This window comes from Dendrobates tinctorius, unplaced genomic scaffold (assembly GCF_039654945.1).
Source record: "Dendrobates tinctorius isolate UK_male_01 unplaced genomic scaffold, ASM3965494v1 ptg000107l, whole genome shotgun sequence".
Lineage (NCBI taxonomy): Eukaryota > Metazoa > Chordata > Amphibia > Anura > Dendrobatidae > Dendrobates > Dendrobates tinctorius.
The window spans coordinates 8,737,683-8,764,552 of record NW_027361775.1 but is presented as its reverse complement, the minus strand read 5'-3'; the positions used below and the strand labels follow the sequence as shown (position 1 = coordinate 8,764,552).

The 26,870-nt window shown below is 45.9% G+C and overlaps 1 protein-coding gene across 3 annotated transcripts in view; it reads left to right on the top strand.

Annotated features, from left to right (window-relative positions):
* The first annotated feature begins 246 nt into the window (after positions 1–246).
* LOC141100596 (transmembrane protein 14C-like) overlaps positions 247–26,870 on the top strand; it is a 40,032-nt gene continuing 13,408 nt past the window's right edge. Inside the window, exons 1-3 of one of the 3 annotated variants that reach the window (XM_073589171.1) lie at positions 247–536; positions 6,522–6,601; positions 20,141–20,242. In XM_073589171.1, coding sequence (XP_073445272.1) covers positions 6,526–6,601; positions 20,141–20,242 — 178 coding nt within the window. In that variant the 5' untranslated portion in view covers positions 247–536; positions 6,522–6,525. Of the gene's footprint in view, positions 537–627; positions 952–6,521; positions 6,602–20,140; positions 20,243–26,870 lie in introns of those variants that run through there. The other 2 variants (XM_073589170.1, XM_073589172.1) reach the window with 2 other exon arrangements.

Sequence of the window (26,870 nt, the reverse complement as noted above, 5' to 3'; positions counted from 1 at the left end):
TTACAAACCAGTGGTTGAAAGACGACCAAAAAAACTAAATATTTGCACAGTGAGTCGTTTTTTTTACATTGCTACACGTATGGTTTTTTTTAATTAGCTTTCAATGGTTTCCGCTGCAAAAATCTTAATTAAAAGCATAACAGCATTAAACGAAAAGAGTATTTTTACCAAACACGTAGAAAAGTGATTTTTAGAAGCGGTTTTTTTTACATGTGGAGTTTTCTGACAGAAAAATCCAAACTGCACACGGCCTTCGTGTCTCCACATTTGTCCTAGACAGGACTGGTGTTATGCTAGATGCAGCCACAAGATGTCGCTATACACCCATAAAATGGGCAATGAGCAGTCACATTCCAAAGTTTCCCATCTCCTCCAGAATGGAGAATACTGGGGTCACCACCGGATAAAGTCCTCCTCTAATATGGCGGTACACTGCTCAGAGCAGCCGCTGCGAACGACGCCAGACCAGGACAAACCCCCTTGTATCACTGTGTCACTGGTGAAAGGTCACAGTTGGAGGCGGGCACCAGGCTGAGGTAGGTGCGGGCGCAGGCTCCTGCCCGGGCCTCCGCTTTCATTAATACTTTGGGCGTTATAGTGAGGGGGAGGACAGGGCGCAGTGCCGCTCTCAGCCATGACACTTCATACTGGCAGCTCCCCTCTCAGTCTAGCAGTCATTTTCCAGCCATAGCCGTTTCCTGCTGAGGCTTCATGAGGGAGTGACTGCCGACAGACAGCGCGTCTATCACGTGCCATTCTAGGCGGGAACCAATAAGGTGGCTGCTGTGAGTTGTGAAAGCCCGATGTACAATGAGAGCTGGACTGTGATTGGCTGCAGTGCTGAGCAGGTTAGCCCGCCCTCCCCATTTATAAGGCGGCTGCACCAGGTTTCCAGCATGCACACCACTTTTCATTCTGAGGCGGCAGTGTTACTTCATGTGATAGGCTCGGGTAAGTGTGTGGGCTGCAGGCTTGGCCACTGTGAAGTTTAGGCTGCTACACAGGGAATCCTAACAAAATAAAAATGCAATGTACAAGCTGTCAGAGCCCTGTGGTCACACTGCGTTTTGTGCAGCAGTTTTCCTACAATTGCAGCAAAAAATGCATCAGTAATACATAATGTGAACATGGCTTTAGGCTGACTAAACTGACCTGTGTGTTTCAAGCCTGTGTGTGGATTTCTCCTTCTGGTGCATGTGCAGATTTTTCCATATACTCGTATTAGATGCGGAAAAGCTGCAGGCAAACACTTGCGTCTTTATTGTCTCCGCACCAAAAATGCATGTCAAGTTTTTAGTCAAAGCTGAATTCCAGGCAGTATCACGTACAAAGCAGCTTTGTTTAAAACCTGACACCAGCGAGAGGCAAACTGGTGTGAAAAATGCGAGTAAGCTTCATTATTTAATAGGTGCTGAGAGCCTGCAGTATCAAAGGCTCATTATGGGAACTTGGCCTAAGGGTCTCTGTAAGTAATGCCAAGGCCAGGTACAGTCCGGGGCTGAAACTCAGCCCTGGCATTTGAAATCACACAGGCCCATGCTGTCACTCTCCCCAAGCACCAGATGGGGATATATTACTAATAATATTAACCTGGATGGAGGAAAGCAAGATTTACTACAAGATCAATATTTCTACTGATACCCGCGGCCTGCTGGGGTAAGTGACGGAGTCAGCGACTTGGTGCTCCATCACAACTCTTAACAGTATGGGTATCTTGAGAACACAGATTCTGTTAACTGTAGCAGACAAGGCAGCCCACGACCAAACGGGCCCTTCTGGCATTTGCCAGATAGCCGGTCTGGCCCTGGTCAAGGCGGACTGAAACGTTGGCCGTGTGATCTAGTACTGTTCCCAACTAGGTGCTGTGTTAGGATTCCTGTGAATAGGACAGCTATAGTTTATCCAATAGAAAACATGACTGGGCCCAAAATTCAACCTCTATGGCCAAATTGTCATGTAAATTGCTGGCACAAAGTAAACTACTTAATAGACTGTAAACTTTACACAGTGTAAAGACGAGCCTAATTTATCAAACAGCAAGAGTCACTATGGCTAATTGTGCTATACTGTCTTTTAAAGGGGATCTGGGATGTATTTTACCTATTAATATGGGCATGCAGTTAATAAAAATGTTACACTAGTCTTATCTGTATGCCTCAATAGTGCTCTTGTTGAGAAATGTTATATTTCTTTGTTAATGATTTGTTAGGCTCTGGGGTGCACGATACCTGGAAGATATCCCTGCCCCCCCGTCTTCATTGAGTACGTGCACACGCTGCGGATTGGGGTGCGGATTTGGCCGCGTGGATTTTGTAAAATCCGCAGGTCAAAAGACCTGCGGATTGGCCTATGGTTCTGCCCTGCAGTTTTTCATCTCCACAATGGAGGAGACTGCAAACCGCGTGGAAAAATCTGCACAGCAGGTTTTTTTTATTCCCATAGGGAATAATGGTACTGTACACCGCAGCAAAAACTGCTGCGGACCCGCAGCGGCCGAATCCGCAGCGTGTGAACACACCCTAATACTCCCCCCGGCTCATCAGTGGTGCCAGATCCTGCACACCTCAAAAATCCATACCTCTTCCTCCCTTCTATAAGCACTGCATTCAGGGATCTTCTGTGCAGGCGAGTTACTGTGAGCTCCGGCGTGTGCTATAAGGTGCTCTCCCCGCTTCCTCCCTGTATAGTCGTTGCTATGTATACATGGTTCCTAGCAATAACTATCGTGTATATACTCGTGTATGAGCCCAGATTTTCAGCCCATTTTTTGGGGGCTGAAAGTCCCCCTCTCGGCTTATACACGGGTCATATACCTGGGGGTCGGAGTGGGGGTGTCAGAGATCCTACTTGCCTGTCCTGCTGCGGTCTCTGCAGCCTCGCTCGCTTCTCCACTGTCTCCCTTCCTGTCCTCAGCGGTCACGTGGTACCGCTCATTACCACTCATGAATATGCGCATATTCATGAGTGGTAATGAGCAGTACCACGTGACCGCTGAGGACAGGAAGGGAGACAGTGGAGAAGCGAGCGAGGCTGCAGAGACCGCAGCAGGATGGGTGAGTATAGCGATATTCACCTGTCCCCCGGTCCATCGCTGTTTACCGCTGTCTCTGCTGCATCCTGTGTCAGTGACGTTTAGGCAGCGGGGGGGCGCGGTGACGTGATTAGTGCGCGCCGCCCCTCTGCTGGCTGAACAGTCACTGACATGAAGCGGCAGACAGTGGCGATGGACCCAAAAAAGGTGAGTATGGCTTTTTTTTTTTTTTTTTTGCAGAATATGGGGGCATAAACTATGGAGGCATAGTCTATGGGGCACAACAACTTCACCAAAAAAGAAATGCCATCTGTATTTCTTTTTTGGTGAAGTTGTTGTGCCTATTGCTTTGGAGTGGCACCCCGGTCTATGGAGAACTTCTTATACTGCACGCACTCTTAGGCAGCAGTTCACACAGGCATGCGCACAACGAATGCATTTTCTTGCTGTGCTGATTAATTCCTGGTTGGAGATACTTTGGATAGTCTATGGGGCAGCATATGGGGGCATATTCTATGGGGCAGTATATGGGGGCATAGTCTATGGGGGGCATAAACTATGGAGAAGCATATGGGGGAATATTCTATGGAACAGCATATGGGGGCATAGTCTATGGATTCCACCCTCGGCTTATACACGCGTCAATAAGTTTTCAGTTTTTTGTGTCAAAATTAGGGGATTGGCTTATACACGAGTATATACGGTATGTGGGGAGAGCACCTTATCGGTGCGCACACTGGAAGTTACAGTGACTCGCCTGCGCAGAAGTTCTCTGAATACAGTGCCCATAGAAGGGAGGAAAAGGTATATATGTTTGAGGGAGTGCAGGGCGTGGGATTCCAGCGCCACAACTGACCTGTATGGAAGAGGTAATGAAGACAGGAGGCAGGGATTTCTTCCAGGCACTGCACACCCTGGAGCCTGGAAGAAATCATTAACATACAGTTGTGGCCAAAAGTATTGACACCCCTGCAATTTTGTCAGATAATACTCAGTTTCTTCCTGAAAATGATTGCAATCACAAATTCTTTGGTATTATTATCTTCATTTAATTTGTCTTAAATGAAAAAACACAAAAGAGAATGAAGCAAAACATTGATCATTTCACACAAAACTCCAAAAATGGGCCAGACAAAAGTATTGGCACCCTCAGCCTAATACTTGGTTGCACAACCTTTAGCCAAAATAACTGCGACCAACCGCTTCCGGTAACCATCAATGAGTTTCTTACAATGCTCTGCTGGAATTTTAGACCATTCTTCTTTCGCAAACTGCTCCAGGTCCCTGATATTAGAAGGGTGCCTTCTCCAAACTGCCATTTTTAGATCTTTCCACAGGTGTTCTATGGGATTCAGGTCTGGACTCATTGCTAGCCACCTTAGAAGTCTCCAGTGCTTTCTCTCAAACCATTTTATAGTGCTTTTTGAAGTGTGTTTTGGGTCATTGTCCTGCTGGAAGACCCAGCTTTCTCACACTGAGCCCTACATTATGCTGCAAAATTTGTTGGTAGTCATCAGACTTCATAATGCCATGCATACGGTCAAGCAGTCCAGTGCCAGAGGCAGCAAAGCAACCCCAAAACATCAGGGAACCTCCGCCATGTTTGACTGTAGGGACCGTGTTTTTTTTTTTTTTTTTTTCTTTGCCTCTTTTTGGCTTTTTTATGTCTCGGGGTAAGAAGTGGGGTCTTCCTAGGTCTCCTACCATACAGTCCCTTTTGATTCAGATGCTGACGGATAGTATGGGTTGACACTGTTGTACCCTCGGACTGCAGGGCAGCTTGAACTTGTTTGGATGTTAGTCGAGGTTCTGTATCCAACATCCGCACAATCTTGCGTTGAAATCTCTTGTCAATTTTTCTTTTCCGTCCACATCTAGGGAGGTTAGCAGTGCCATGGGCTTTAAACTTCTTGATGACACTGCGCACGGTAGACTCAGGAACATTCAGGTCTCTGGAGATGGACTTGTAGCCTTGAGATTGCTCATGCTTCCTCACAATTTGGTTTCTCAAGTCCTCAGACAGTTCTTTGGTCGTCTTTCTTTTCTCCAAGTTCAATGTGGTACACACAAGGACACAGGACAGAGGTTGAGTCAACTTTAATCCATGTCAACTGGCTGCAAGTGTGATTTAGTTATTGCCAACACCTGTTAGGTGCCACAGGTAAGTTATAGGTGCTGTTAATTACACAAATTAGAGAAGCATCACATGATTTTTCGAACCGTGCCAATACTTTTGTCCACCCTCTTATGTTTGGTGTGGAAATTATATCCAATTTGGCTTTAGGACAATTCTTTTTGTGTTTTTTCATTTAAGACAAACTAAATGAAGATAATAACACAGAATTTGTGTTTGCAATAATTTTCAGGAAGAAACTGAGTATCTGACAAAATTGCAGGGGTGTCAATACTTTTGGCCACAACTGTAAAGAGATTATAAAATTTCTCAACAAGACTGTTAATGAGGCATACAGGCAGAGATATGAAACTAGTCCTATCACCTGTATGCCCATATTTATAGGTCATATACTTCCCAAGGAGTGACAGATTCCCTTTAAATGTGCCAAAGGCACAGATTCATTACTTTTGAGAATTTTTTTTCTTTCTTGGAATTGGTTGCCGTTTTTGTACCAGAGTCTCCAAAATGGTGCAAGTGAGTTGATGAAAGTTGTAAAATAAATCAGATGTTCCGTAAAGGCCAACATTTAAAGAATAAAGCACAAACGTCTCTATTGGAACCATCATAACTTCAGGAAAAAAGACGATGGCCCCATCAGCACATGCTCCCAAATCAAGTTCTGCAAGGGTTCGTACCTAAGCCCCGATGGAGCCACAGAACGTAGTGGTTAACGCTATGTAAACTGTGACATCCCCACCCTTTTCCAATGGGCTACATCCCTTTGTTGAATATATTGACAGTGCATGTAAACCACATAATGTTATGCAAGGCATACATCTCTGGTGCATGTACCTTAGCAGATCAGCCCCATGGTTTCTTTATTACATAACTAACTGCAAACAGAGAACTGAAACTTTCCAAAAAAAAAAAAAGCATTGATATTAGAACTTTACATAGAACAAGCTACTTACAGAGCTTGGACCGAGCTAATAAGTCTTTGACTATTGTCAGGATAGAGGATAACTAATTGCTAACTAGAATGTCCTGTCTGAATGCAGCGGAGGTAGAGCATGTGCCCCCTTGCTCCATTCCGTACCAGTGGGAATGCCAGAGAGAAGCCCAGTGCTCCATTCACACCAGGCATCCCAGTTAACAATAAGAAGATAATTTATTAACTTGGTGCAAACTTTCGTAGAAAATACAACCAATGACCATGTTGTATGATCGGAAAAGGACCTTTCTATATCAGATTTCCCAAACTGCCATTTCTATTTAATTAGATTTATATCCTTCAGTTATTCTGTATGAGTTGACTAATTGTCTTCTCCTGACTGGAAATGCTTATGGAATGCTCATGTCTTTTTATCTTACCAGAATCATGGCTATAGACTGGTTTGGCTTTGGATATGCATTCATGTTGGTTGCTGGGGGCTTTACAGGATTTTCCCGTAAAGGTAAGAGCAATATAAATGGGTATTCATGTTTACTATGAGGCCACATGCACACATTAAGTATTACATGTGTTTTTTACATCCGTATTTGTAAGCCAAAATCAGAAGCTGGCAAAAATGCAGAAGTGGGGACTTGTTTCTGTTAGGCTGTGTGCACACGATGCAGATTTGCAGCGGATTTTACTGTGCAGAAACGTTGCATATCCGCACTGTGATGTACAGTAGCCTTAAAATCAATGAAAAAAAAAAGACGCTGCAGATTTTTCCATGCGGTTTTCCTGCGGTACAAAATCCGCAGCATGTTACTTCTTTTGTGCGGTTTTCCATCTCCCCTGTCACCAAATCTGCAGGGGGAAAACCGCACAAAAACCTGTAGAAATCCGCCAGAAAAATGCAGGTCATTTGACCTGCGGATTTCTTCCTTTCTGCGCTGAAAAATCTGCAGGGCCAAAAAGTACGTCTGCACTCAGCCTTATAGTGTTCCTCTGATTGTCCCTATTTTTGGCTTTAAAATGCTGAGGTATACACACTTGGTCAAAATTGCTGGTACCCCTCATTTAATGACAGAAAAACCCACAATAGTGACAGAAATAACATGAATCTGACAAAAGTAGTAATAAATCAAAAATCTATGAAAATATGAAAGTCCTACTTTGCTTTTCAACCATGCTTCCACAGAATTTGTTTTAAAAATAAAACTCATGAAAATAGGCCTGGACATAAGTGATGCTACCCCTGAAAATAATGTGACAAAATGGACATGTTAAATCAAGGTGTATCCACTAGTTAGCATCACAGATGTCTACAATCTTGGAATCAGTGAGTGGTCCTGTATAGAGGGCTACAGATACTCGCTGTGCTGTTTGGTGATATGGTGTGTAACACATTCAACATGGACCAGAGGAAGTGAAGGAAAGAGTTCTCAGGGCTGGTGATTCCAAGAGACTTCCGACTCCATTTACCCTTTGATTTGGAGGATGTCAAGGCCTGGGAGGATATTCCCAAAATAGGTGTTCCTGTGGCCAAGGTGGCAAAAAGAACTTGTATCCCATTTGAGGACTCCTCCAGCCTGAAGGAGCCTATGGATCGTAAAGCAGACAGACTTCTGAAAAGAACATGGGAGTCTTCAGCAGCTATAATACAGGCCAAGATTGCCACAACATCGGTGGCGCGCTCTATGCACTTATGGGTGGACGACTTGGAAGAGCATTTAAAAGCCAAAGCTCCCAGAGACACTATTCTTAAATCTTTACCCCTCCTAAAGCTGGCAACCGGCTTCATGGCTGACGCATCTGCTGTCAGTACGATTCACAGCCAGCAACGGATCATTAGCCAAATAGCCCTTCTAGCCGCATTGGACAAAGACTTGGTCAGGGGACACGCAGTCTAAAAATAAACTTTAAGAGTGAAATATACACGGGCGCTACCCAGCTACAAATTATAGCTCAGATGCAGCGGATAGGGAGACTGGACTGTGTCGATTCCTGTTTAAAACCAAAGAATTGTATAATTAAATACCTTACCGCGCTATACTGAGCAGATGAAAAAAAGAGGTCTGTAATGGACAAAGAAAAAAGGGGGGGGGGGGAGGGGGTTTATAAACCAATACTTTTAATTGAAGGGACTTTGAGGAATATTCTTAATAGCTATCAGCAAGCACCACGGTAAACACCACGGTACCAACCTGAAGGAAATAGCAATATTCAGTAAATCATAGTGAGTAAAGTTAATTTATTAAGGTTTAGTATAGGATATTAACACTACTGATATTTTAATCCTATTAATATATTCTTTTATCAGCATCACTGATCACTACAAGAAATCACATCACAGGCGAGGTATCCGCCAGACAAACGCCCTATATCATTAAGAATATTCCTCAAAATCCCTTCAATTAAAAGTAAGTATTGGTTTATAAACCCCCCCCCCCCCCCCTTTTTTCTTTGTCCATTACAGACCTCTTTTTTTCACATCTGCTCAGTATAGCTCGGTAAGGTATTTAATTATAAAAATAAACTTTGCTCCATCCCCTTTTCTGTTAGTAAGGTGTTTGGGCCTGTTCTAGATGACATTCTGGAAAAGGCCTCAGCTAAGGCCTATGAAGGCCTATGAAGTTACCCCAAAGGAGGGAAGGGTAGAGACTCCATTTTTTTCAGGTTCACATAGGAAATGACACTGTCAGAATAGGGGGTTGGCTAAGCGGGTTCCTGGGAGGCTAGCAGAAAGTGTCTCAAAATCCGTCGGTTTTACAGACCGTCTCCCAAGGTTACAAGATAGTTTGCCCATCTACCTCCAGAGGTGATTGTGATAACCAACCCTTGCCTTCCCTCAACCTCCCCGATGTGGTTGGACATTCAGGATCTCTTAAGAATTGATGCTATAGTCCCGGTTCCCATTCAGGAGAAGGGCAGAGGTCATTACTCAAACCTTTCCTCGATTTAAAAAAAAAAAAAAAAAAAAAATCTTCGGGAGAAACCAGGACAATAATAAATGTCAAACCCTAGTAGAGCTGGTCGTGCAGCGGTTTGGTGGATCGGTGGTTACTGCAGGCTGTAGGCTTTTCAGAAGAGGTAGGTCTTCAGGTTCTTTTTGAAGGTTTCCATGGTAGGCGAGAGTCTGATATGTTGTGGTAGAGAGTTCCAGAGTAGGGGGGATGTGCAGGAGAAATCTTGTATGCAATTGTGGGAAGAGGGGAGTAGAGAAAGATCTTGTGAGAATCGGGGGTTGCGTGCAGCTAAGTACTGGGAGACGAGGTCACAGATAAGGTCCACAATACCCCTCATAGACAAGGATATGGTGATGTGCACATTAGAATTGAAAAGTGCATACTATCACGTTCTGATTCATGAGTCCTACCAAAGATATCTGAAGTTTGCCCTAAGAGTTCAGGGGAGTTTTGAGTTCCCTCTTACCCCGCAATGGGCTATTTTTAATATTCTAAAGGAGACGCCAAGAGTATTACCAAAGCACACCAAGGCCATGTTGGTGATTTGGGCCTCAGCAGTAAGAAAAAGTATTACATCAATGGTTAAACTCAAATGTTCCGTCAAAATCATTAATATTGATAAATTCATTTTCTGTTTAAAATGGACTGGTTGAAAACCTTGACTAACAAAAGTTAACAGAGAAGTTTTTCACCACATGGTCGTTTCTTATTCCCTCCTTGGATACAGAGTCTAGAAACAGACTTGGGAAACAATTCGAAAGCACCAGGTGGTACTTGCTACAAAGCATTGGAGGACACGCACCAATTTAAGGAATCTTTTTAAATGATATTTGCAGGAAGAGGAGGGGGGGAATAAGGGAAAAGGTGGGGTTATGGTTTAATGTCATGAACATACTATAATTGTTTGTACCCCTTTTCCTTGTTAAATTAATAAAAGAAAGCAAAAAAAGCTTGGGGAGGGTCCGTCACTACCAGTTTCAGTGTCTTCCCTTTGGCCTAGCTTCAGACCCCAGGATATTTAAAAAACTAGTGGTAGAGGTGGTCGCCTATCTGAGAAATCGTGACATCACAACAATACCTTATTTAGACAACTTCCTGATAGCGGCCAATTCCGAAATACAGCTCTGGGCCGATTGCCAAATCTCAATCTCCACTCTTCAGATTCTAGGATGGATCATAAACTGGGAAAAGTCGAATCTGGTCCCAGAGCCAAGGATAAGATTTCTGGGGGTCTTGCTAGACTCCCATTTGAGAACATCTTTCTTACCGGAAGAAAAACAGACTGATGGTAGAAAGGATTCACCAGTTCGCAAGAAACCGCTGCTCTCTCAGGGAAGCGATGAAGGTTCTGGGACTGATGACATCTTGCATCCCCTGTGTAAGGTGAAGTCAGTTCCACTCTCGAACTGCAGAAGGTGGTCCTATCAACCTGGGATAGAAGTCAATTCTCGCTGGACAAGGAAATGTCCCTATCCTCTTGGGTGAGGAATCCTTTGGTTTCTTGTCCATTCAGGAAAACCTCCAGACTGGCGTTCCGTGGATTCTCTCCCCGCGTATCCTCACTGACGCAAGTCAGCTGGGTTGGGACGGTCACATGGAAGGGAGATGCTTCCAAGGAGAATGGAGTCCAGAGATAAAAGCCAAGTCCTCGAATTTCAGAGTTTTATACGCAGTGTGGAAGGTGCTTCTCCAAGTACGGTCACTGGTCAAAGGCAAGCATAAAAATTTTATCCGACAACACGACTGCAGTAGCATTTCTGCGTCATCAAGGAGGTCCGAGGCATCCGGCACTACAGCATTGGCGAAACGGATCTTCAGATGGGCAGAAGGATCGGTCCTATCCATCTCCGCAGTACATCTAGAAGGGGCCAAAAATCAGGTGGCAGATTTTCTGAGCAGGAAGAAGGTAGCCTCCACAAAGTGGGAAGTGAATAACTATGTGTTCAACATGTTGTGCCAATGCTGGGGGAGACCAGACGTGGATCTGTTCACCACCAGACGAAATGCAAAAGTCAAAACCTTCTTCTCCCTAGAACCTCTGGATTGTTCAGCAGGACTCGATGCTCTATCCCAGCCATGGGAAGAGGGCCTCTTATATGCATTTCCACCTCTTTCTCTGATTCCGAGAATTCTCAGGAAAATACACAACGAAAGGGCAACAGTTATCTTGGTGGTGCCCTTCTAGCCGAAAAGGAGCTGGTTTCCTCTGCTGAGGAAGATGTCGAGGGAAGACCCCCCCCCCAATCCTACTGCCAAGGAGTGAAGATCTCCTCCATCAAGGCCCGGTCATCCATCACAACCCAGATGCTCTCCAACTCTCAGCCTGGATCCTGAACAGCAGGTCCTACAGTCCAGAGGTTTGTCCGAGGAGGTGATCTCCACACATCAAGCGAATCGGAAACCAGTAGCATCCGCCATCTACAACAAAATATTGAAACGATTCTGCAGTTATTGTGGAGAGGCACCAGTAGACACTACCCATCCAAACATTCCTAAAATTCTTGACTTCCTGTAGTTAGGATTTAAGAAAGGCCTTAGACCCAGTAGTCTGAGGGTGCAGATCTCGGCCCGTAGTGTATTCTTTGACTCTCCTCTGTCCTTGCACCCCTGGATAGCTAGGTTTTACAGAGGCTGAAGCCTTTGATACGGAGGTAGCTTCCACCATGGAACCTTAATCTGGTCCTTAATGCCCTGTGTAAACGCCCATATGATCTATCAGAGGATCTGGATATTGGCAAGCTTTCATTTTCAAAACTGCCGCCTTGGTTGCTATTATGGCAGCAAAAAGGCTAGGGGGAACTACAAGCCCTATCTATTCAGAACCCGTACTTACAAGTGTTTGAAGATTGTTTTAGTTTTGAGGCTCGACCAAGCCTTTCTCCCTAAGGTTGCCTCAAACATAAATCAGGAAGTTGTTCTACCCTCATTCTGCCAACACCCTAGAAACCCGAAAGAACCTATCATAACATAGATGTTAGGCAGACGGTTCTCAAATACCTAGAAGCAATGGAGGGTTGGATGCATGACAAATTTTTGTACAGTATGGGGGTCCAAATAAAGGTAGGCTGCAAAATCCACAATCGCTAGTTGTATCAGATCCACGATAAGTCTAGCCTACGAAGCTCAGGGAAGTTCTCCCCCGGATGTTCTCAGAGCCCATTTTACTAGAGCTATGGCCACTTCATGGGCAGAAAAAGGGTGGGGGGGGGGGGCATCAGAAGACCAGATCTGCAGGACCGCAACTTGGTCTAGTCTTAGTACCTTTTCTAAACATTATAAACTGGACATAGTTTCAGAGCAGTTAGCCTTCGGTAGGAAGGTCCTTCATGCAGTAGTTCCACCCTAGACTATCATTCTTTGGTACTTCTCCATGGTGCTATCAGGTGGTGAACTGGAAAACAGATTAGATCTATTGGTAATTGTATTTCCAGGAATCCATCCTGACAGCACTACTAGTTCCCTCCCTACTGCAAATATTCTATACTAATGTGACGTAACGTTTGTATAAGATTGTTTGTTAAAATTTCTTTTGCATCCATCCAGATGTTACTTTGTAAAGACACTGAAGGGTGGTAAGGGGTAACCTCTCGTTGTTTCCTGTCCCACTGAGGATGAGAAGGATGGTGCTGTCAGGATGGATTCCTGGAAATACAATTACTGGTAGGTTTAATTATCGTTTTCTTTAGATTCGGGAGCCACCCCAGGGATTGTAGGATGTCCAGTGACCTCAGTACATGACCCCTGAGTGTCTGAGCAGATGGAGCTATGAATAGATCATCCAGATAAGGTTAGATACAGATGCCCTGCTCCCAGATGTAGGTTACTGCCTCTGACATTATCTTGGAGAAAACCCTTGGTGCTGATGAGATGCCGAAGGGGAGCACGGTGTACTGGTAGTGCTTCACCTGCTGGTTTTGTAAGACCGCAAACCTTGGATACTTCCTGTGGTGATTGTGAAAGTAAGCATCCTTCAGGTCAATGGTTGCATAACAAAATGGTGTCCAACTAGTGGAATTGCTGATTTCACTGACTCAATCTTGAATCTTTGGTGTACCACATGCTGATTGAGACCCCTCAGATTTATAATGATGCGCACATCCCCTGAAGGTTTTTCTCACGATGAAAAGGCAAGAGTAGTGACCCCTTCCCCATTCTTCCGCTGGCACTGGGGAGATTACGTTTGATCTCAGCAGATCCTGAAGACCTTATATCAGAAGGTCTTGTGTTCCCCGGGATGGTAGGGAGATGACTCTTAAGGGGCCTTTACACATAGCGATATTGCTAAAGCGTCACCGATTTTGTGACGCAGCAGCGATATCCCTATGTGTGATACTTGCCTCCGACCTGCTCCCCCGCTGTCTGTCGCTGATCGTGCAGCTCCATTTCTCGTCGGGTGCTTCCTGCGAGGAAGTCATCATCGAAGCGTCTGAAAGGTAAGTAACGACCGCTGCTGCGTCGCTACATCGCTGTGAGATCTGCCTGTGTGGCAGCTCACTAGCGACCATTTAGCGATGCACCAGCGATCCTGACCGGGTCGTATCGTTGTCGGGATCGCTGGTGCATCGCTAAATGTAAAGGGGCCTTTAGACCCTGAGAAGGGGAAGATTTGAGTTCTATAAGGAGGCCCGCCTTGATAATATTGAGGACCCACTGGTAATTGGAAATTGCAAGACACTGATGGAAGAACCTCGAAAGCCTCCCTCCCTCCATTGCATTAAGTCACTGTTTGTCCTGTGCTGCTGCTGGAGGACAAGAATATTTTTGCCTTTCCCTTTAGCGTAGTCTTCCCTTTACCTCTGTCTTGAGGGGTCTGTGGCAGATGGGGACAAAACGCTTCTTGGCAGTTTTTTGCTCAGGAAGAGTCTTCTTTTTATCTGTAGCCTTTTCCAGTATGTCATAGAGGGCTTGTCCGAAGACATATTCACCTTTTAAAAGGGATGGAGCAAAGCTTAATCTTTGATGTAACATCCCCACTCCACATTTTAAGCCACAGGGCCCTCCTGGCAGAGTTGGACTGGACCATGGACCTAGCAGCAATGCGAACCAACTCAGCCGAGGCGTCCGCCATAAAAAGGTTGCATTTTTAAGCAGCTGAAGGAACTCTAACAATTCCCCTCTTGAGGTCCCCTGGGATATGACTCTGCAACTGGTCCATCCACCGAAAGAGGGATCTAGCGACACAGGTGGAAGCTATATTTGTCCTAAGTGAGGAAGTGGAGGTCTCCCAATACTTTTTCAGGAGGCTCTCCACCTTCCTATCCATGGGGTCCTTAATTGAAAAGAATCAAAAAACTGACTGTCACATCCAAACATTAACAGGTGCCTACCTAGAGTCGCCAACTCATATACAATCAAACAAGGCAGCACACTGCAGCGCTATAGCATGCAAAAATGAAACCTGAAAATTGAATTGCATTACTGCACTAGAAATGCGAAAATTTGATAATGCTTAGCGCATTAATTAGCCAATTCATGTGTACCTCGTAGCCACGGTAAGGTGATTCTAGTATACCAGGATCTAACAATGCCAATCCTCTCTTAGACAGTCTACAACTCTATGGGAACCTAATGTAAATTCTGTCCTAGACTAAAGTCTAATATCTTTGTAGATGGGTAGTGATCCTGCTGTGATTAAAAACGCCTGAGGCTAGGGGGCAGAGGGCTCAGTCAGAAGGCCAATGAATACAAATCGAAATAACTGACCGTCACATCCAAACATGAACTAGGTGTGAACAGGTTCCAACCTAGAGTCGTCAACTTGTATACAATCAAACAAACAAGGCAGTACACTGCTGCGCTATAGCATGCAAAAATGTAGGATAACTGCTCCAATCCGCTGCAGATCCTGACTGTGGAAACATACCCTTAGAGTCTGGAATCTGAGCCAAAGTCCTCAATACACAGCTTTCACCTCTTAGGGGGAGATGATCCTGGAGGAGAAGGTGTAAAGGCAGCCAAGGAGGATTAAACCTCCTGCTTTACCAGGGTATGAATTTCGTCCAGGAGAGAGGGATGTTCAGCCCTAACCACCTTGTCTGTAGTAAATTCCTGACATAACTTCTTTTCCCACCGGGATGGAAGCTTCTTAATGCAGAGGGCTCATTTAAGGACCTTTTTTAGCCGGGTTTTTGTGGGCAGACTTGTCTCCCTAGGGAGAGAAGTATAACTAAAAAGGGGACCCACTATCACTGACATAAGACCTGTATTAGGACCCTCACCACCACAGACTTACTGGGGCAGTTCTGGGCTTTGCAGGGCAGGAAACACTGTCCATACTTGCAGTGATAGGCCTTACCTGGAGGTGTCTTCTGGCAGGTTTATGTAGAAACTAGATGGAGACCCGATGCTATTGCATCTGGAGGGCGGTAGTGTCATGATGGGGGCAGGCTTTGCGGCGTTGAATCTACCCCCCCCCCCCCCCACGTGCTCACCCACCTATCCACTCTTTCCCCATGTGCTGATTTCTCCCGTCTGTGCCGCTCTTCTTTGACCTGTCCACCCCATGTTGACGTTATTTGTTTTTTTTTAAAGGGGTTTTCCCATGAACGAAAGTTCATTTTAAAAATTGTCTGTCTAAATGTGTACAAAACATACCACAGCTCCTGGGCAGGGGAGGAAGCAAAAGACAATACTGACATTACAGCAGGGGATTGCAGAGGATATGGTTTGTGAGGTAAAATATTGTTTAAAAACAGTCAGTGAAGTATTTTACCTCACAAAATGAATCCTCTGTGATCCCCCTGCTGTAATTTTAGTATTGTCTTTTGCTTCCTCCCCTGCCCAGGAGATGTGGTATGCCCCATACACGGTCAGACAGACAATTTTAAAAATTAACTTTTGGTCGTGGGAAAACCCCTTTAATGTGACTGGCTTCCTCTGCCTGTAGACACACCGCGCATCTGCAGCTGGGATCAGCTGAATCATTCACTGCACCTGTGTGGAATTCGCACATGCGCAGTAAATCAGACCGCCGCCATCTTTGTGCAGACATCGGCGGTCACATTAAAACTGCGCATGCGCTCATCCTGTACAAAGATGGCGGCATTCAGTGAATCATACGGTTGATCCCAGCAGCGTGTTTGCGATGGTGTTCTGCTGGTGGTACCGCCAAGAGACTGCGTACGGCGTATAGTGTGTGGTGCAACGGCGGTACCGCGCAAGAGGCTGTTGCCACCAGCAGTTTCCATATTGAGACACCCATCACTTGGGTGTCCCAATATAGCGGCCGGTGAACTTCGGCTGCTTGGAATTCTGGGATCCGGACAGGACAGGATGTGAAGACATTACAAGGTAAGTATATATTAGATAAACCCTGCACTTAGCGCTAATGATTTTCCCCCCCCCCCCCCCCCGAGTCCTGAGTAGGCTTCCGCCAGCTTCAGCATGCTCTGCACGTCGTTCAACAATCCGGAGGCCGTAAAGAGCCAAAACCGGATGGAACGCAAGGCCCGGAAGTGACACGCTCCCTTTGATGTCACTTCTGGGTCACCGAACAGCGCGCAGGAGGAGGAAAGCTAGAGAGCTCGGGGAGACCTCCGGCATGGAGATCACTGGCCCGCTTTACCCCTGGGGGGTGCAGGTGGGCCAGGAGGGTCCCAGAATCCACCGCAAGCGGGGAGAACCAGGAGGAGGAAGGCAGAGCCCACGACCACCACTGCCCGGCTACATAATAAAGGTATACTACAGCACCGGCCACGCAGCATACCCGATAGCCTCTTCTTCCCCATGGGGGATAGGAAAGACACTGGCGAATAGGAGGTGCTTTTAACCTTTGTGCTTCCTGTCCCCCATTAGGGCATGGAGACAACCTATGCTGTCGTGGAAGGTGACCAGAGAAAATTAATTTCTCAACAGCTGTGCTGCGATTCTTTCAGCAAAGCTGGAGCCGAGTGTTCTCGGCACATCCCATCCAATGCTCTCACATCGGATACCATACACTAGTGTCTCCGGTCTCAGAGTATTTGTCCATATTATTGCCTAGTATAAGGATGGGGCCAGATGTGACTCTCGCCGGGTGCACCATCCGTTCCCTTGCAAAATGAAAGTTGTTTAATAGGCAGTTTGATAATCCTGGTGGCATCACACCCACACCATGGCCATGGCCTGATGGCTAGTTCTATCCCTACATAGAGACATTGTACTAGTTGTGATAATCACCTGAATGATTTTTTTAATATTTGTCCTATATCATTGCCCAGTGTAAAGGCAAGACCAGAAGTGGTATTCGTGTCCTAAACAGTTATTTCACTGCAAAATCAAGGATTGAAATCAGCACAGCTGCAAAGCCATGTCTGGTATTGCCCTAAGGGCTCGTTCAGACTAACGTTTTATATAGAAGTTTGCTGTGCAAGTAAGTCAGACAACACTCTGGCCAATGTAATCTAATAGGCCACAAGTTCACAATGCATGCTGCACATCTGAAAAGTGGTGTTTGCCTCGGCCTGAGGTAAGGTTTCTGGCATAACATAAGCGACAATTCATCATGAATTGGACTAGTCCTGCTGTTTTGGAGGAACTGGATGAAACTGACATAAAAATGTAGAGTTGCACTTTTCTCTTCCACAATCTCAATTTGTGCAAAAATTTTGCGCCTCTTTATGAGTATATTTGCACTAGAATCTAAAACACACCAGTACTATTTTGTGATCATTGGACCTGTCACCGCTGGCAGCATGATCCTTAAAATGGTTGGGATGATCGTTGCTGGAGGAAGAAGCGATGGTTCTCACTTCACAATGAACATTACCCGCACTAGCAGATTCTTGGTCATGTTCTGTGTTTTGTAGTGCATATGAGAAGTCATCGTGAGCTAGGTGTCTAACTTGTTCGATTTACTTTCCCTGAATGAGGTACAGTAACGTAACTAGAGTCCGATGGGCTCACAATGCAAAATTTGGTCTCGGTTCCCTCCCCTTCATGTTCATCAGATATATGAGCCTTTGTGGCGTTCTAAATCGTATAAGTGCTGCCTCCCATCCCCCGTTGTATAGTTATGTCCTTCTTACTGGTATATATGTCTCCCATCGTGTGTCCCTTCATGGTAAAATGTGCCTCGTCCTGGTATATACCGTATGTTCCCCCATTCCCTCTGCATTAGGAAAACCCATTCTGCTCCCTCAACGTGCGGTGTTCTGTAGCCGGCACAGCAGCGCTCCTGTTATGAAGATGTGTGGTGTCAATGTCAGCTGCAGGCCTCTGATTTGCCGCTGGTGTGTATTGCAGCGCAGGGAGCCGGAAGGTCCTTACGCTCCAATACACTTCAGCTGAAGTAGCTGGCTTTGGTGGGCTCCCCTTCATCATGGTCGCACCCTCTGGTGTGTGTTGGGTTTTTTTTAGAATATATTTTGCTAGCCAAATCATTCACTGGAAAGTGAAGGTAATGGAGTTTGTTCAGTTTCACTGTCTTATCTAGTTTCTATGGAGTTCATAGGTTAAGGTACATATATTATACTGTGTACCTAAGGCCGTACAGTATGGGCTCTATAGTTTGTATAACCTAAATAGAACAGCCTATATTTCTATGATTTAGGTTATTTGCAACTTATTGTTGCAGATTTATCAATACTGGCTATTTAAAACTTGGGGCCAACTTTTTTGCACAACACGCAGTTACACAAATATGTGACTTGCAGCTTTTATGCCAGCCCTGCCAACTTTCTGGTTACTGGACGGAGCTAAGAGGCATAAATAATTATTGAACTTAATAGCAAAGCCACAAAAAGAGGACTAAAAATCCTGAAGAAATGCACTGTCAGCTGTATTAATTCTTGAATTTTTGGAGGATTTTTAGTCCTCTTTTTGTGGCTTTGTTATTAAGTTTAGTGTTAGGACTCACAAGTGTGAGGACCCTTGGCGTGTGTTGCAAGCTTGCATATCTTGGCCAAAATATCAACCAATACCTTACATATTTATATGTATTTTCTATACTTTTATTTTTCAGGGTGCAGACAAGCCCAGCATTTTTGGTCTTGTAAACTGTGGAGTCTGTTCACACGTGATGTATTTAGTGCTGGGCAGCCCGCCTGATATAATTGTATGGGCGTCACTATTAGGCTGTAAACCAGACACTGCATTACCTACATGTGAACAGCGCCCTATACAAGCTGCTTTTGTGCAATCATACACCAAGCAATCACCTCCTCCATAAGTTGGCAGGCTGCGAGTGGTTGTATGATCAGTATTTTACACCTCTATTGCCTCCATAAGAAAACCTCTCGCAGCCTACCAACTATTACTGGCTATTAAAATAGGAGGGACCCCCCCCCCCCCCCCCCCCCCAAAAAAAAAAAAAAAAAAATGGCATGGAGTCCCCCTATATTTTATAGCCAGGCTACGCAGACTGCTGCGGGCTGATATTCATAGCCTGGAAAGGGGCCATGGGTATTACCCCCTTTCCAGGCTACAAATATTAGCCCCTGGCTTTCCCCCTCTGGCGCAGAAATTTGCGCGGGAGCCCACGGCTTTTTTATTTTTATTTATTTTTTTCCACAAACACAAGTCATATCAAATAAAATCCACGATCATAAAGTACAATGTCATGAGAAAATAATGTGAGAATCAGTGGGATCCATGGAAGCGTTCCAGAATTGTAAAAATTAGCCTCGTCAGCAAGGTGAAAACAGGCTTCGGGGTGAAGGTGTTAATAAATTTGCTGCATCTTATTTCAGCAGACTTTGCATCAACACTGGACAAAATGCTAATGAGTCAGCCCATTGACTAGGCAATCTTAAAATATGAAAACTTTATTGAAGTTCACACCACCAAATTAAGCCGGCGTCGCACTACCGTACAAGACTGCCAAGTGCTGTGCAATAAAACATTACATGGCACTGGGCCAGTGTTATTCTATGGGGCAGATAGCACCTGCAATTGTTTTGACTTTGGTCAGACATAAGTTTTAGCCTTTTTTTTTTTTTTTTTTTTTTTTTTTTTTATACTTGGTACAAGTCATAAGATGGGATTTTCTTTTTTTGCAGTAGAATTTGATTTGGCTTGATACACCACTGCAATGGTAGAGATTTAGTTCTTTAAACAAAAAAAGTAAACCACCAGAAAGGAATTTCTTTGCTCAACTACCTTATTGCTTTATCTTGCAGGCAGTATTGTATCACTTGCTGCAGGTCTTGTCTTTGGATTGCTTGCAGCTGTTGGGGCCCTGCGTGTTTCATACAATCCCAGAGATATCAAGATATCCCTAAGTAAGTACAACTATACTCTTGTAAGAAGAGTGACTTGGATTTCTGCACGTTGGTCACTTTGTGATTCAGGGGAATGTTAGGTGTGTCTAGAGTATATTGTAAATGGGGATTAAAAGAGAACTAAACATCTGATCCTCAGTTGTAGGCCGGTTTCACACTTGCAACAGCAATGTGAGAAACTTATGCGAGTCTCTCGCCTCAATACCTGTCACTGCTTCCGTCACTCAGGACCGGAGTGTGCGGCTGCATGTATTTCTATGCAGCTGACCGTTCCGGTCCGAACCGCTGGAGGCAGTGCCGAGTTTCTCGCATTGTAGTTGCAAGTGAGAAACCGGCTGTAGAAGGATGCTCTCGCATTACATTTAGGCACCTGTTCAGTGACTCAGTCGGGCTTGTGTCTAAACCCCAGCAAAACTGGATTCGGGCATATGAACAGACTGAGCCATATACTATAATGGTGCCGACGGCAAACGTTGTGCATTGTTTTCGGGTGTGTATGCCTACTGGAGACTAAGGCTGAGTTCACACGTGGCGTTTTTTTCGCGTTTCCGTGGTGGTTTTAACCGCGCGATTTTGCCACAAAAATAAGCATCCCATGCATTCCTATGGGATTCAGCAATGCTGTGCTAATGCTGCGGTTTTTACCGCGGCGGAATCGCTTCGCGGTAAACGCAGCATGCTCATTAATTTGCGGAATCGCGGCGATCCCGCACCCATAGGAATGCATTGTTCCGCTTACTTCCCGCATGTGGCTGCGCACAACATGCGGAAAGTAAGCAGAACATTTGCAGATGGTACCCACGGTCCGGAGGAGAGGAGACTGTCCTCCGGGCTTTGGGTACCATATCCCTATAAAAAATAGAATGTAAAATAAAAAATATTGTTGTTCTTACCTTCTGGCGTCCCGCGCAGCATTCCCGCCTCTCTCCACGCTCCCGTTCCCATTAAGCCTTTGCGAAAATGCCCGTGATGACGTCCGTTCTCGCGGGATCACGAAGTCCCACGGTCATTCGCGCGATGTCATCGCGATCCCGCGAGAATGGACGTCATCGCGGGCATTTTCGCAAAGGATTACTGGGAACGGATGCACGGGACGTCGGAAGGTAAGAATAACACTATTTTTTTTATATTTTTTTTTTACATTCTATCTTTTACTACTGATGCTGCATAGGCGGCCTCAGTAGTAAAAAGTTGGTCACACTCGTCAAACACTATGACAGGTTGGTCACACTCGTCAATCAGTTCTCCAAGCGATGCTACAGATCGCTTGGGAAAACGCTAGCATTTTGCAAGCTAAATACGCTTGCAAAATGCTAGTTTTTCCGCGGGAAAATCGCAGGAATTTAAAATGCGATTTTTCCCGCGGAATGGAATTCCCGTGGTAATTTCCGCGAGAGTTCCGGTACGTGTGCACTTAGCCTAACACACAGATTCAGTCTGTCTGCCTCTAGTAGGTGTACATGCCCAAAAATTATGCACGTTAGAATGCACATTTGGACGTAAGCCCCGACAGCCTGGGAAAATGTTTCCAGGAGTTCCTAGAAATTGAGCCTAATAAAGTTGGGCCTAAACTAGAATTCAGAGGAACAACTGGCCTGGGCACACGAAGTACTAAGTTAGTAAACAAAGCTCTCCTCCAGGAGATTTCCCTTCAGGAGAAGAGGAGGATTCTACTCCCAAATGTTTCTGGTGAAGAAACCAGACTGATCCTTCAGGACAATGATCAACCTGAAAAATCTGAACAACTCGCTAAAAACTCAAACGATCAAAATGGAGTCAATAAAAACGATCAAAATTCTGTTTCTAGATAACTTTATGACCTTTCTGGATCTGAGGGATGCTTGTTATCACATTCCCATACACAGGCTATCAGAAGTTCCTCAGGGTAGCCGTCTCCATAAAGGAGAAAATCAGATACTTTCAGTACAGGGCTCTCCCTTTCGGCTTGGCAGTGGCTCCTCGAGTGTTTTATCAAGCTGATGGCAGAAGCAATGGCACACCTGAGGGAGCAGGACATCTTGATTGTCCCCTACCTGGACAACTTTCTAGTGATGGACAACTTGATCCAGCACTGCAAAGCTCAGCTAGAACGTTATGACCTCCTTTAGTAAGCTTAGGATGCGTCTTAAACATAAGAATATCAAAGGTCGAGCTGAAAAGGGTACAGGAGTTCCAGGGCCTTGTACTAGACTCCCAAAAAAACAGTAGTGTCGCCTCCCGGAAGACAAAATAGAAAAAAATTACGAGTCAGGTGTTTAGGGCATTGCAATACCTGTTGGGGACGGCGGAACACACTAAATAATAGTAAGTGCGTTCTCTGCCCGGGGTCCACCGTGCAGAAGGTGTAACATTGCTGCTATGTAATGGCAGACGCACAATATGACGGTATGACGCACACGGGTTGAACGTCACCCGGTGTGCGCTGGGCGGTCTGTTACTTCAGAGGCGCCGAAGCGTTAAACACAAATGCCGAGCCTGTTGACGTCACAGAGCTCAGCGGAATGCACGCACAGTATATGGTCACAGGACTCGGGCCCAAGACACAGGGTCAGTGTCCTTCTAGACCTACCGTGTGTGCGGCGTTGCAACCGCGGACGCCAATAAGTACTGCTGACTGCAGCGTGGCTACAGACACTGCCGCTGTATGACAATGCCCGGTAGCAGGCACACTGTCGGACGCTAGTACCGTGGATGATATGCACTGTGGCCTGTAGCTTGCCACTGACTGACTGGCGCTGACTCTATCACTAGTTCCCTATCCACACACGTAACATAAGAGGGAGGGGAATCTTAATGAGTCATTTGCAAGTCCATGCATCTGTCATCATTCACACAGGTAGCAACTAGAGTCTATACTAGCGCATGGCCGAGCGGCCATGCGAACCTTTTATAGCCGGGACCTTCCGGAGCTTCCAGATCCCAGAGATGGACCAATCGGATCTGGAGAAGGACCTGTGCATGTGACTTCCGATCTCCAATGGGAGATCGTCTCGTGAGCATGCTCAGTAGAGTGACAGAAGGACTTTGCCTCTGAAGTGGCTAGCTGCTGATCAGCCTGCGTTGCTATTGTGGGCCCAGAGGTGGCAGCAACAGCCAGACTCACAGAGCTGGTCTGAGCAGAGCGTCGGGAACGACAGGGCTGCTGAGCAAGCTCCTCTGCGGTCGATGGAGAATGGGAGACCGCTGAATGTAAGGCTCTGGATTCCTGCTGTGCCGCTGCAGGAACTCGATGCCTAACATTACCCCCCTCCCCTCTGAGCCTTCCAATCCGCCATATAAAGCTTTTTGCCATGCACTACCCTGCGTCCCACAACGACGTTGACCTCAAACTCGTCCGAAGACAAGTCTGATGTCCCGGCAGATGACTCAGAAAACCAGGACATGTGAACAGGTTTGAGAAGGGACACGTGAAAGGCGTCAGATGACCAAGCGTGATGGAAGAGCCAGACGATAATCCGCTCGAGGATCTTGAAGGGGCCAATATATATCGTGGCGCAACCTTGGTGGACTCGACTCGCAGCCTGAAATTTCTGGCAGAGAGCCACACTAAGTCGCCACGGGCAAAAGTTGGAGCGGGCGCCGATGTGTGTCGGCGGACGCCCTCGTTCTCTCCTTAGAGGCTAGAATGCCATGTTGGGCGCGATCCCAAATGTCGTGAACATCCACTGCCCGATCTGCCACCGGCAAGGGATGCCTGAATGTATTTTCATGTCCCAAGCTCTGTGCGGCCACCAATAAGACCTTGCCAGGAGTTCTGTTGTCCGCATGTAGTCAAAGTGACCACCCACCCTGGACGTGTGTGCCCACGCGAGAACCTTTGACCGCAGGCGAGGAGGGACAAAGGTCTTGCCCGGCGGCACTGACTCGAGGGCGACCGGAGCCCCGGTCCTCAGATTCTCAGTGGGGGGCGCGGAAAGATCCGCGGGCACCTCCGCAGAGGCTACTTGGACGCTGCCCCCCATGCACCTTCCCACACAGTCCCTGCTCCATCCCCATATTCTCCCTGAGGACCACTCTATATGAGGGGAATGGCAACGGAGCCAGGGAACTCCGAAGAGCACCTGGTCGATGCCCTCTGGCATAATGAGTAGGGACAGTGTCTCATGGTGGGATTGAGAGCCTAAGGGGTGCTGTCTGGTGGGTAATCTGGGATGGTAAGGTCGAACCGTTGACCACACGGATGGGCACGGGGTGAGGAAGTGGCACCAACGGGATTGCGTGCCGATGGGCGAAGGCCGAGGACATAGTTCCCTTCTGCCCTGGAGTCCACCGTGACCTCTACCTCCCAAGTGGAAGCACCGCTATTTAACGTCCCTCCTAATGCCGGTTTGGGGGAGAAAGTTTCCATATCAAATAGACCCCCACCAACTCCCACTGGACGTGATCGTTTTTTCGACCGCTGCGGGCACCTGTTAGCCAAGTGACCAGACAGTCGACACACAGTATCTCATACAATCCTTATTGAAAAAATGACTAAGTATGGAATGGACAAGGTAACTGTTGGTGGATTCATAACTGGCTTAGTGATCGGACCCAAAGAGTGGTCGTAAATGGCTGCACATCCAGTTGGAAGAATGTCTCAAGTGGGGTACCACAGGGCTCTGTCCTGGGCCCTGTATTGTTCAACATCTTTATCAGTGATTTTAGATGAAGGAATTGAGGGTAAACTGATTAAATTTGCTGATGACACAAAGTTAGGAGTGATAGCTAATACTAGAGAAGAGAGGATTCAAAAAGATATAAATAAACTGGAGAAGTGGGCAGCAACTAACAGAATGGTTTTTAACAGGGAAAAATGCAAAGTACTACTTCTGGGCAATAAAAATGAAAAAAGCATATACAGAATGGGAGGAATAGGGCTAAGCAACAGCACATGTGAGAAAGACTTGGGTATACTACAGGGCTGTGGAGTCGGGAAGCCAAACCTGCGACTCCGACTCCTCAATTTCCCTTACACCGACTCCACAACTCCGACTCCCACACATTGCTTATATTTAAGTGAAAAATTTATTGTAGTACAATGTGAACCTCAGACATTTAATCATTTTTATGATCCAATAATCAAGATATTTAGATAGAACAGAATATATATTGGTGTACTACCCGGTTTTCATTCTTTTTGGTACAGATACGATATGGATAAATGGATGGATAGAGCAGATTTCTAATCTGCTTTTGCTATTGAAAACATTATCTATGAGCTCAAAAACCTTTCAGGTGATGCAGTTTTTTAAAAAGATGATCAGCTTTTGCAGCTGAAAAAACGTATCCTCAAAAAACACAGGAAAAACGCTGTGTGTGAATGTAGCCTTAGATCAGGAATATAACAGCCATTTATAGGACATTTCATAACTTTCCCAAACTCCTATGAAAAAATATTCAGCACATCCTGCATTGAATTACTGTACCCAATTTATTATATATTGTCGGAGTCGGTCCATTTTATACCGACTCCGACTCCACCAAAATGAGCACCGACTCCACGACTCCGACTCCACAGCCCTGGTATACTAATAGATCACAGACTGAGTCAACAGTGTGATGCAGCAGCAAAAAAGGCAAATGCAATTCTAGGATGTATTAACAGAAGCATATAGTCTAGATCACGTGAAGTCATTATTTCCCAATACTCCTCTTTGGTCAGACCTCATCTGGAATATGGTGTCCAGTTTTGGGCACCACATTTTAAAAAAAGACATCAACAAACTGGAGCAAGTTCAGAAAAGAGCAACCAGAATGGTGACCAGTCTGCAAACCCTGTCTTATGAGGAAAGGTTGCAGGATCTGGGATTGTTTAGTTTGCAAAAGAGAAGACTGAGAGGAGACTTAATAGCTGTCTACAAATATCTAAAGGGCTGTCACATTGTAGAAGGATCAACTTTATTCTCATTTGCACAAGGAAAGACTAGAAGCAATGGGATGAAACTGAATGGGAGGAGACACAGATTAGATATTAGAGAAAACTTTTTGACAGTGATCAATGAGTGGAACAAGCTGCCACGAGAAATGGTGAGTTCTCCTTCAATGGAAGTCTTCAAACAGAGGCTGGACAGACATCTGACTGGGATGATTTAGCGAATCCTGCTTTGAGCAGGGGGTTGGACCAGATGGTCCAGGAGGTCCCTTCCAACTCTACGATTCTATGATTATATGATAACAGTGTGCGGAGCTTTGTGCCGGGCGCAGCTTGGGACTGGTGCGAGACACCTCATGGGCTCAGGTAGTATAATTTCCAGATCGGGGGGTTCAAGAGGTAGAGAAGTCGGGAGCCAAGCTACCCCTGTGTCTGGATTGAGCACGCTCCAGCCCGTGCTCAGAAACACTGATATCAATGCGGGTGGAAATGGCAATCAGCTCCTCCAGACTCACGGGAACCTCCCTGGTGGCTAGAGCATCCTTGACATGCTCCGCCAAACCTCTCCAGAACAGAGGGACGAGTGTCTTGTCAGGCCATTCCAGCTCGGAAGCCAGTGTCCGGAAACGGACGGCGTACTGGTTGACCGAGAGGGATCCCTGTGTTAATGCTAGTAACTGGAGGGAGGTGTCATGAGTGACCCGTGGCCCCAAAAATACCTGCTTTAGGGACATTAGAAACGGAGCAGTGCTCAGAACCGCAGGATCACCATGC